The following is a 12,436-nucleotide window of genomic DNA, read 5'->3' as shown; positions in this document are numbered from 1 at the left end:
AAAATTTAAGAGATTTGAAAATATTGCAAGATCTCTCAATAAAGTAAGTGGATGAAGTGGAGTAACCCTTAACTTTGTTGACTTTGCTATGCTTTTGTCTTGGTGTTTTACCGTAGATGTCCCTGAAAGTGGCGTCCACGTCGTGGGGGATGCCGCTCCAGTCCTGCATGCTGCGCGGGTAGACGGACTCGACGCGGTTCTCGCGGGGGCTGAACCTCCAGTAGCTGCCGGACTTGAAGAAGTAGGTGTTGTAGTTGGAGTCGTGGCCCCAGCGCAGCGCCGCCTGGATCCCGGACACCGACAGACCCAAATTCCTGATGGACTCCGGCCCTCTGATCTGCATCTCAGCGTCAAACACCCAGTAATTCTCACCTGCACCGAGAGAGACGGACGACATTCAGCTCTGATGGTAAATCTCATTTCTACATCGATTCAACCAAATTCTCCGTCAGAGAGTCTAAACTCACGGACTTTCAGAAATTTGACAATCCAGCAATATTTTCTATTTTGACCTGGATCTGGATCTAATAACTGGTGTAATTTTGGCAATTTTTATGATGGTGGGCCTGCATGTTTGGAAGGCATGTACTCTTTAAAAATCACGATAGGGGAATAAAAATCACCTAAAATTTTTAAAGACAACAAAAAAGAAAAATCTAAAAAAAAATTGAGGAAAGAAATCACCAAAAATCTTTAAAAAATAATAAATTACCAAAAATGTTTCAAAGAAAAAATATCCACCAAAAGTTTTACAAGAAAACAAAATCACCATTTTTTTAAAAAAAGAAAACATGCCCCCCTGAAAAAAAATACAATAACAGAATTTTACGAGAAATCCACTGTGTTCAAAATTATGGTAATTAATCATATAGCACTTTAAAATTCCTTTAAAATAATGTGGAAAAATGTTTTAAATAAATGAAATTTTTACTAGTAATCAACTTTAAAAACATGTGGTCATAATTATGGAACATAAGACTTTTATTAATTATTTTTAAATAATGTGAAAAAGGATTTTTATAATGAGGAATCAACTTCAAAATGTGTCAATTTCGATTTTATTTATTCTGTATGTTTTACTTATGATAGCTGAGTATTGAGTTTTGAGTATTATGAAAAGCGCTCTATAAGTAAAATTTATTATTATTATTATTTCAGAAATATGGTAATTACATACTTAATTACCATAATTCTGAACACAAGTTTTAATTTGATAACCCATACAAGTTGATCCAAATACATTTTCCATATTATCTAAAAAAAATCTAAAGTGTTATATACTTAATTACCATATTTCTGAACACATATTTTAAGTCAATTACTCATAAAAAAAGTTGTTCCAACAGTTTTTTTCCACGTTTTTTAAGAGGAATTTTAAATTAAACCTGCACAGTGACTTAACATGATCCTAAAACCACATAATAGCACAGCTCAAACGCTCCTCGCTGCCCACCTTGAAAGAACCAAATATTCCCCGACTTGTCTTCAAAGGCGGCGTCGATGTTTTCGGGAATCCCCCTCCAGTGACGGGACGCCAGCGCCGGGTAACCGCTCTCCAGATGCCCGTCCCTGATCCGCCAAACGTAGCCCGACTTGAAGAAGAACAGCTCCCCTCGGATCATAGACACGGCATCAAAGTCCGTCTGGCATGCGTCGGGCTGAAATGAGACAGAGCGTGAAGTTTTTAGGACTTTTACTGCAGCGGGATGAAGAAGCTGGTTTATTGTCTAATCCCTAAAATAAAAAAAGTCCAATTAAAAAGCTTTACAAAAAGATAAATGGAACCTTTCCTGGTGCTCGCCTACGAGACTAAAAACTTTGACCTCATTTATCATCACGGTTCAAAAATACACCCCCGTGTGATGTGGTGCGGAGACATTCACTCGATTTAAGTTTGTTTTAACCACAGAAACCTCGAACTCTGAAGGGTGGTATTTCATATTTTATCCTCTTGTCAACAAATCCCGTAAAAACTGAAAAGTATTCCCCGTGGATCTCCGTCTCCTCTGTGCCACAGAGCTCTATTGTTGTCCAAAAAACACACATTAGTGAGTCAACAACACACACTATAGTTTATTCGGACTCAATGCGACACACACAAAGTGCACACAGTTGCATGCAGTTCGCACACAATCGGATAAGTCTTCCTAACATTACGCCTGAACTTTGACCTCATTGCTCATTTATTTGTCACCATGGAAACAAAACAAAAAGCTCCGCAGAGTCGCAGATCAACCCGGAGATCTCTGCTGTTGTTACTTGGCGACGTGTTTACCGTAACGCTTCAATTATTATTATTTATTACTATTATTTGCTTAAATCATTGACCTCTACAGGCATATGTTTTGGGAGAGACTGCTTTGTGGGAAGGGCTTTTAATTCCTTTCACACAAAACTGTTGCAACAAAAGGAGAAATAAACCAAGAACAAGACAATTGCCAAAAAAATGTGCCACCTAAAAAAAACAAAACAATTATAATAATTCAGTAAAATGGTATAAAATATAGAAATTATAATTGTGTTGGCACACAATCGGATAATACTACTTCTTCATAGCATTACACCTGAACTTTGACCTTCTCGCTCTTTTATCTGTTACCATAGTGACAAATCAAAAAGCTGAGCTCACCAGCGTAACAGGTCAACTCGGAGAGCTCTGCTGATGCAAAATATGTCATCCGGCAGAGTTTCGCTGGCGGGGAAGAAGGGATATCTAGCACCGGTTAGATGGAGGGAATTTTAAGTTCATCTACAAATCGGGTTGAAAACAGGCGAAGCATCCCTTTAAATGCTGCATCAGCTCCACTCACATTCGTGATGATCTCGTTGGTCTCTGGGTTGGATGGAGGCGGCGGCGGGGGCGGCGGTGAGGGCAGGACTCGCGGGTGAGCTCCGTACAGGTACTGGATGCCTCGCTTGTCGTCCTCGCTCAGCCTCAGCGGGTAGGAGAAGGAGTAGTACGCCGACATGATGGCTCTGGGCTCGCGGGAGTGCTGCAGGCCCAGGACGTGCCCGAACTCATGTGCAGCGACCTGGAGGAGGTCTGTGCCTGCAGAGGGTGTAAAAAAAACGAAAAAACACCTGGTTTAAATGGTGTCATAGTGGAAATAGTGTGTTTTGATCCGGCTGGTGGCGGGAATTTTGCTACCTGAGGTGATACAGCGCCAACAGAGTCATGAAAAAGTACCTCGCTGCTTCCTCCCCTCGCTGACTCACATCACTGTTACACGAGTCGTTACACGAGTCACAAGAATTTAAATTTAACACCCGAGCTGATGGTGAACTCAACCAGGGACATTATTTTACCTCCACAAAGTAACAGAAATAAAATCAACACTTAAAGATTCATGGTCATTTTAGCTCAATAATTTAAGTAGAGATATCGACCAAATAGACTAAATATTGCAGCAAACAACAAATAATAACACTTATCTCTTATTTGTTTATTTGAACTCTTACGGGGGGAGATTAGTTCTCAAAATAACACCCCACCCTGACTTATTATCTTTCTTTTTTCATTTTAGTCTATTTTTTTTCTTTATCTTTCATAATAATAATAATAACTATAATAAAAATAATAATAATCATAATACATTTCGGCGGTTTTCTTAACATTGTTACAAAGGACATGAGGCAAAGTATTATATAGTAAAACCAGATGAATTCAATAAAGTAATGAATAAGATATTTAGAATCATACAAGTAAATTAAAGGGTTTTAAGCTCTTTTTAGAAAAAAATTTAAACTGGATCCAATTTTTCTTGGTGTCTAAGTGACTAATGAGAACAACAAATTTTGAAATTACTTTGAACAAGACCACTGCAACACTCAGGGCATGTCGATTTACGTCAAATAAAAGTGCTTTAATTGAAAATAATAATAATTCATAAAAATAAAATACAAAAAATAAACCAAGACAAGTTTTACTTTGCTTCTGTAGACTTTGACTGAAATCTAACTAGTTCATCGTTGTGTTTTAAGTCGATGTTTGTGCCACATTTGGCAAAAAAATCCTCAAAGGTGTTGAGAAATCATGTTCACGATAATGAGACATAATAACATGAGGCCATAATAACATGAGGTCATAAGTCATAATAACATGAGGTCATAATAACATGAGGCCATAATAAAAAGAACATTAAGACGATAGCCTGCATGAGTTTATCCAAACAAAGATTTTTCTTCTTTTCTCAGGGAAACACTCACCCATGTGGTTCCCGAGAGTCCAGGACTCGTCGTAGTCGAAGTGAATGTCGCCCTGTCGGTGCGTTTTGGGGAAGAAGGCGTGAGCGAGAATCCCACCCGGGCCGTCGAAGGGAAGGTTGTCTCCATGCCAGTACCTGCAGGTTTGTAAAACAAACACTAATGAACTCTAACTAACGAGTGAAGGAAAGATGAATGAATTATGAATTAAGTGCAAAATGAAAAGTGCAAGAAAATTACTAAAGAAATGAAGTAAAAAAAAATTACTAGAAAATAAGTAAAAAAAAACAACCAGTTTTTTAATCAGCAAATTACCTCAAAACTAGCAAAAAAATTTTTAAAAAGAGGTCTTACCTGGTAAAAGTGCATAAAAGTTATATTATATATAAATATTCTAAATATACAGATGATAAAACAGCGTTAACAAGTAAGAAACAGTCTGCTGATTGAGTATCGTCCATCACAAGTTACCTGAACCTAAAATGATTTACTGTCATTTTTGTTAAAAAAAATCTGATTTGATTTAATCTGACTAATTTTAAATGTGCAACCCCGATAATAAATCCCCCAAAGAGTCATCAAAAGAGTCAAAATCCTTCTTTAATTAAAATTAGACTATTTCTGAAGTGTATTTGTGCAGAGGGGAACCTGACAAACAGTGAAGCTTGAATTAAGATTTTTAAAAAAAAGGATGCAGGAAGAAACAAAACAAGCAAGAAACTGACGTCATTTCAAAGATCCCCCATAAAACATCAGTATCTCTGGAGTTTGTAATCTGTTCGTCCCTTTCTCGCCATCATCTGTTTTTTTTAAATCTCTGCGGCTTTCTGAAAGTCTCTGTTACAAAGATCTTTGTCAACATGTGATTTGATCCGTCCTAAACTCAGCAAGAGATGTAAAATGTTTGACTTTTTGTCTCTGCTGACTGTTCATGTTTACTTGTGGTGGATCCAGAGAGTCCAGAAAACAAAGAATAACAGTTCATTATGGCGTGAAACCAAAAAAAAAGCGCTGAAATAAAGCTGCCATAGTAAAACCACGAGTTCTTAAAGATTGAAGTGGTTGAATTGTAGAAATTGTGTCGTACAATACAATACTTTGTATTTTTTGATGTATGCAAATGTTAGATTGAGGCTGCAACCAAGATTTAAAAAAAGAAAAGAAGTAGAAAATCAAACATTAACCCTCTGAAACCAGAGAATATTGGTTAGATTTCTGTCAAAAACATCGGGAGAAGCAGTGAGCAACTTAACAAGACATCGCCAAAAAATGAGCAAAAATTTAGAAAAAAAAGTTAGAACATTTACCAGAAAATAAGCATTGAAAGACCCTTAACCCTTAACAAAGACCTTTAACATCAAAACAAGACCGATAACGACAAAACAATAACCATAAACACATACAAACACCCAAAAAATAAATAAAAAAAAACAGCTCGCATTCATACCCCATACCAAAACTCAGCTCAGCCTCATACACAGTATATATACAATATATAGAATAGACCAAAAAAGAGGGAAAAAATGTCCATTTGGATCAAATAACAATTAATATTTTCTATTCTCTAGCATCCTCATCTATTTCCCATCACAAAAAAACAAACCAAAAACCCCTATTACTTCAGATTCTCAACAGTGCAATGTTTGTTTTTTACTTTTCTGTTGTTTTTTGCAATCTTTCGGGTAATTTTCTTGCAACTTTGATTTCTTGCCAATATTTGGTGTAATTTCTTGTGAAGTCACTTATTGCCTTCTTATATTCTTGAAAACAATGGTGCCGATTTCCTCGGGTTTCTCATGGTTAGAAGGTAACAGGTAGATTTATTTGTTGTTTTTTAAAAAAAATGAAATTACAATCAGTCTCATAACGTGGGTTTTCTCTATTTGTTGAAATAAAGTGGTGAAAAGTTTTCTGTTTCTTTCATAACAAATGAATTCCTTTTACAATAATATTTGTATATTTTATTGTACACATGCAACATGTGTCTAGACTCCTTTTCCTCATAAATCCTGATTTTTTTAATTTTATTTTTCAGGTGCTCTCACCTGGTGAAGTCGATGCGGATGTCGGCTTTCCCGCTGTGAACCTCGGTGAAGGTGAGCGGCGTGACGTCACTCCAGATTTTCAGCGCTTCCCGAAAGACGCGCCTCACCTTCTCCTCACTTATCTGCCAGGGAAAGCGGACGATCCTGCGGGAGATCAATGCAGGTGTCAAACACACACACACACACACACACACACACACACACACACACACACACACACACACACACACACAGGATGTACAGTATGTCAGCAGAGAGGACCACCGGCCTCGCATGTCTGCCTCTAATCTGATCTGTGCAGTCGTCTCTTCAGCGGCGAGGTGTGATGTTACCGACGCCCTCAGGCTCACGAACAAAACAGCCCATCACCGTCTCGTACTTTTCCTCTCAGTTAAAACCACCCAGCGTGATACTGAGGAGAAACCTCACCAGCACAACTCAAACACTTCACATAATACATAAAGTTCCTGCTGCAGAAAAATGAAAATAAAGTTTCAAATAAATTAACAGCCAACAGAATTAATTGTAAATTAAATGGGATTATTCTTTGTATAATCAGGGATAATTTGCAGAAAGGTGACGTTTTAAATTCTGACATTAAAAAAATAGTTTGACATATTTAGAAAAGCTTATTGGCTTTCTGGTGGAAAGTTGGATGAGAAAATGTCATGTCTGTGCAGAAGTGATAAATAGATAGATAAAAAGATAGATAAATAAATTCATAAATATAGAGAAATTAAGTCCGCGCCCTCAAAGTGACTCATGCATACAATTCCCAGAAGTCTGTGTTTGTGTAGGAATGAAATGCAGTGATGGAAGTACATTTACTTCAGTATTGTACTTTACATGAGTCTTTTATTGATATTGCATTTTCTACTTGTGCTGCAGCTGGATTGCCAGAAAAAATGTTTCTGCAAACCACAGTTATATTTGCATATTGTAAGCGTGTGGTTAGGTGAAAGTATAAAAACTTCTTTGTTATGGTTATGGTTTGCAGCGATGTTTCGGTAAAGACAGCAGCTTTTAATGGCACTATCCCTGCTGGAAAAACAGGGATAGATCACATAAAACACTGTGAAGTATGTTCACTTTTTTGTTTAAAAAAAACTAAAGTGTAACAACAATATTTTGCCGTTTTATGGTGGTTTATGTAACTCCAGGAAGAAACTGATCCCAGCCAAGAAATCGTTCAGTAAAATGGCAAAAAGCTGTGGTACACTTTGTTTTTTGGACAAATTAAATCAACAAGCTGCTAATCAGTGAGCTTTGTAGATTTTTTTACCGTTGGACAGAGCCAGGCACGCTGTTTTAGCTAATAACTGAGTTATTAAATATGCTTGTTACATCAGTATGAGCCAAAGATTTAAAGAAACAGTGCAACATTTTGAAGGCATGCCGATGATGTGTTTAATCTGAGAGTGAGACGAGGAGACTGAATCTGCTCCGCTGTGGGTGAAGCTGTCCGGACGTGTTCAGCTCGTATTCTGTGCAGCGCCTGTGGCTGTGCAGCATCAGCTGCCAGCTGCCACAGGTGAACACAGGTGAACACAGGTGAGCACAGGTTTAGATTATGGCACAATGTTACCAAACCTCGCGACCCGACTAATCAGAAAGGAATTAATTCCAGCACGTAAACTCCTGCTTGTTTACCGAAAAGACTAACAAGATGCAACATGTTAGTTAGTGAGATTTGGAGGTGTAAACCCGACGTCCTCACCAAGAAACGCTCTCAGATACCGAAATTTGGCACCGGTTGATTTAATGTGAATCGGTACTCGGTGGTGCCAACGTAATGTGGTTGATCCTCATAGAGGAGCGTCGCCAGCCTTTTCTGTCCTTATGGTACAAGCTGTTATTCTGATTTTCCATCTTCCTTGAATCAGGAAACAAAAACAAAAGAAAAAACAGGAACTTAAGAAACACTACTATAAGTGAGGAAACACCAGAGGCAGGAAAAAACAAATTAATAAATAAAATGATAATAGCAATAATAAAAATAAATAAATAAATGAATAAGCAGATGAATAAATAAGTAAAAATGTAAACTGCAAATAATAGTTAATGATAAAAATAATAAATAAATATGTAAAAAGTAAAATGGTAAAGAAAGTAGTAAAACTGTAAAACAGACTAAAATATATAAATAAGTAGTCAATAAATAAATAAAGTTCAATTAAAAGCCAAAAAGGTAGGTCTTGAGTTTGCTTTATCTGGCCAATTACTTTTTAAATTTTAATTTTTTTTCTTGATGTGGGTAAGATTGATGAGAATAAGATTTTTTTTTTTTTAATTTATTTAGTTATTTCTTTTAATTTTTATTTGAATTGGTTAATTGATTAGTGAAATAATTTATATTCTTTTCTGTCTACTATTGTTAAAGTAGTTTTATTTTTATATTTTCATTTATATTATTATTATTATTTTTTTACCTATTTTATTTATCTTATTGATTACTTTTCTTATCATTAAGTTTTACTACAGTTTGTTTTATTGTAATGTAATGTTATGGTGTTTAGGCATCAGCTAATGGGGATCCTTATAATAAACAAACATGCTGGTTTTATTGAGGGTTTAAAGTTAAAGCTTTTCTGAGATGTATAATTACAGATACTGAGGACAAACGCCGTCAGCATCTCGTGTCTCTGCTGAGAAAATGTGCTGCGTCATGTTTTGGCACCATTTCAGAGCATGTTACCTGCAAGAATTTATACTGGCTGTCATGGTCGTGGTTCAGTCAGGAGGGACAGGAAGCAGCAGGGTTTATGGGAAATGTGGTCTTCATTTAGAGAAACACTAGCAATAAAAAAATATAACTGGTATTCATCTCCACCGCTGTCTCTAGAGTTTATACTGCGGGAGGAGAGGAGGGGCTGAATCATGACATCTTCTGAAAAATGTTCATTTAATATGAAGGACAGAAGCTCCCCAAATAAATAAATAAATGACCCGATAAATAAAATAATATGGCATTAAGTGCAGCAAAATAATATTAAAGATAATTGCATATAATAAATGTGACATAAATTGATATTTGTTTTAATTCGCCTCTTATTTATTTACCTTTGAACTCCTTATTTGCATAATAAAAAGGACAACAATGTAATTAAAACACATTAAAAGCATCTAATGGCATATTAATTAATTTATCGAGTCTTTGATTCATTCATTGGTTGATTCATTTTTTATTGTGGCGGCTTTTGTCTTGCATATTTAAGCAGTGCCCATGCACTATGTGTTAAAAAAGAAAGAAAGAAAAAAAACATAATGAAGATAATTTCTGCTTAATGATAAATTAAAATTACATAAACTCGGTGCAAACAAACAAGTATTTGTGCACAGTCAGACTTTCCCCAGTGCAAAGTTCACGTAAGAAATCCTTGACCTTATCACTTTTTCCACAAAAATACCCTGCAGATTAGAGATAAACATTTTTCAAGATATGACTCATCAGACTCATATTGCTGAGCTTCAAATAGGTCACAGTTTTATTAGAGGAGACAGACGTTAGCGAGCCCGTCACTTAAGTTTCTATCAAACAGGACTCACGAGGAAAAAGTGAATCTGTTGGGGACTATTTTAGGGGCGCATTAATCCACATTTGGTGCTCTTTATGGGTATTTGTGGCAGAAGGATGGTGTATTTGGGATAAATTGACTGATTTTAAATAAAAACTACACAGTAGTGTCACTCCACTCTCTCAAAGTTCATAATTTAGTGATTTAGAGAGACACAGAAGCATTAGTGACCCCAACTAAACGTGCAGAAGTGTAGTTTGACTTTGTCTCTTGTTGCCTGGATCCTGGTTAACCACGCTGATTTGTCAGGTGTCACCGTGAGCGCTTTATTGGTCCGATCCAGCAGAATCTTATTAGTCTGTGGCCGCTGCTGTCTCCCGCTTCTCTCTGTCTGTCTCAATATACTGTCGTGATAAAGAATGAGTACAATGAAAGGGACCCCAGGAGACACAGACAGAGCGGCAGCAGCCAGACGCTCGATGGTGCCAAGGCCTCAGATGAAAGAAAACCAGCACCCGTTTGTCAGAATCATAACTTCAAGACTTCATTTTCGAAGTACTAAATAAGCCCCCACATGTTATATTTTCTTCCTCGAGTCCGTCATTCAGCGAGTGTGAATCCAGCAGACTCTTACAGGACAGGCCATGAACTTCATAAACGTGCTTTCTTGTTTGTTCTTCAAACCAGAGATAAATTTGATCTTCTTTGGTCACTTGGGGCTGCAGACACACTGACATATCATATTTATGTCAATTTTGTGAAGTTGTTGGCAAACAGTTACTTATTTACTAGGATTAGGTACCAAACTCAGTACTTCTGAGGGGCCGATCACTCCATAGGGCGCGAACGCTCAAAAAACGCCTTAGAGGCGCATCCAGGAAATGAGTTTGGAGCACCTGTGGAGCGGGGCTGCGTGCACATGGTCAAAAGTGACATTGAGGAGCGGTGCGACTCCACGCCCATCCTTAAGCCAGAAAGCTGGCCACAGAGCTCCATCGACTGCTCTATCCGCTGCTCTGGTGGAGGCTCTATTGTTTACTGTATTTGCCTCTCCATCAGCTGCTGTATTGGTTACTCTATCGGCTACTCTGTTGGCCTCTCTGTCATCTGCTGTGTTGGCTGCTCTGTTGGATGTTCTGTTGGTTGCTCTATCAGCCTCTCTGTGTACTACATATTTGATTGCTCTGTCATCTACTCTGCTGGTTGCTCTGTCATGCTCTCTTGGATGCTCTATCGGCTGCTTTTTTTTAGTTTTTTGCATTTGCTCGTTGCCATAAATTGCCACCAAAATCTTTTTTATTGAATTCCAGATCGCAAAAACTTCTTTCTTTCCATCTAAAACCACGAGAAAAATTGGGGCACATAAAATACAGGATTTTGTGATCCCCTGTGAGTGCGACCCTCTGTCATAGAAAGACAACGTCCCCTCCGTACTAGATGAGAAACAAAAAAATTACCGTCCAATAAGGTGACATAACGATGTCATGACATGTAGTGATCCTCCACTTTCACCCATCAATAACGAGTTCAGCATTAAACTAATGTTGGATCAGAGCTGAGTGTGTGAGCGTCTGTACCTGTAGGTGAGGTCATTCTTCTCCAGACGTCCTCCGTACAGCACGAAGCGTCTCTGTCGCCCCCGATAATGCACCTCCTTCTGGACGGGGTAATCCGGTACGCCGCAGCGAGGTCGGTTCCACGTGTTGGAGCTGTTCGCCGGCAAACTCGTCTCCTTCACTAAGTCCTGAGCGTGAGGAACCTTCCCCCTTTTCTTCAGGTCGGGGAACTTTTCAGAGACCTGCAACAACATTAAGTGTGCATGAGTCAGTTAAACCTGGAAATAATAACTTATGATAGTCATGGTGTTACAGTGCAGAACAATAGGAAAGTATTTTGTGTTTCACAAGAAGATGAAAAGAATGAACAAAGTAAGAATAAATGGAGAAACGCGGAGTAGAAAAAAGAGCATTGGGTTTTTTTTCAGTAAAGGAAGATAACACAAGAATAAGGCTGGTAATACTTGCAGGAGATATACTCACGTTGTTTGTTGCTGGTGAGCTCACTGCTAACATGCAAGACAGCCAAGGACTACTGCTACTCTATCTAATCTATTGGTTAATGAATTATTTTCAATATATGCAATGTTTTTTGTTATTATCACAGCCTGGATTATGCCAGTGATTAGCAATGAATAAAAAAGAAAAATCTGCTATGATTTCTCTGATTTTTCACCAAAAGTTTTACAAGAAAACAAAATCACCATTAAAAAAAAAAAAGAAAACATGCCGTCCTGAAAAAAAGAAAAAAAAAAGAATTATATTCCATATACTACATGCAAAGTAAATTTTTGGTGATTATCATGGCCTGAGATATGTCAATAATTAGCAACAACATTGATTGTGACAGTGCACCTAGTGGATATAACATGTTTTCATGCTTTGATGGCTGCAGGATAAAAAATGCAGTTTGAATGGGTTTCAATGGAGCATTTTTTTTGCACATAAGAATATGAATGTAACAATGTTGCTTACACAGTGTATTTTACACTTGTTGTAGGAGCTGAGCTGGAAATTCCAAGATTAAACCAAAATACACAATCTTGCCAAAATGTATGCCATATGCATGAACACAGCCAAAATTTAAACAAAAAAATAAGGAAAAAAAGTGTGTAAA

At 37.4% G+C, this 12,436-nt stretch overlaps 1 protein-coding gene across 1 annotated transcript in view; it reads right to left on the bottom strand.

Annotated features, from left to right (window-relative positions):
• Positions 1-12,436, bottom strand: part of mmp11a (matrix metallopeptidase 11a) — a 34,057-nt gene that overhangs the window by 4,025 nt on the left and 17,596 nt on the right. Inside the window, exons 2-7 of the mRNA XM_042488258.2 lie at positions 11,341-11,561; positions 6,249-6,392; positions 4,207-4,340; positions 2,811-3,049; positions 1,454-1,658; positions 112-372 (exon numbers count right to left, since the gene is read on the bottom strand). Coding sequence (XP_042344192.1) covers positions 112-372; positions 1,454-1,658; positions 2,811-3,049; positions 4,207-4,340; positions 6,249-6,392; positions 11,341-11,561 — 1,204 coding nt within the window. The remainder of the gene's footprint in view (positions 1-111; positions 373-1,453; positions 1,659-2,810; positions 3,050-4,206; positions 4,341-6,248; positions 6,393-11,340; positions 11,562-12,436) is intronic.

The sequence above is a fragment of the Plectropomus leopardus genome, chromosome 4 (genome assembly GCF_026936395.1).
Source record: "Plectropomus leopardus strain MGB_pleo_1.0 chromosome 4, ASM2693639v1, whole genome shotgun sequence".
Taxonomy (NCBI): Eukaryota; Metazoa; Chordata; class Actinopteri; order Perciformes; family Serranidae; genus Plectropomus; species Plectropomus leopardus.
Note: the sequence above shows the minus strand (reverse complement) of the source record. Positions and strands in the feature narration are given on the sequence as shown.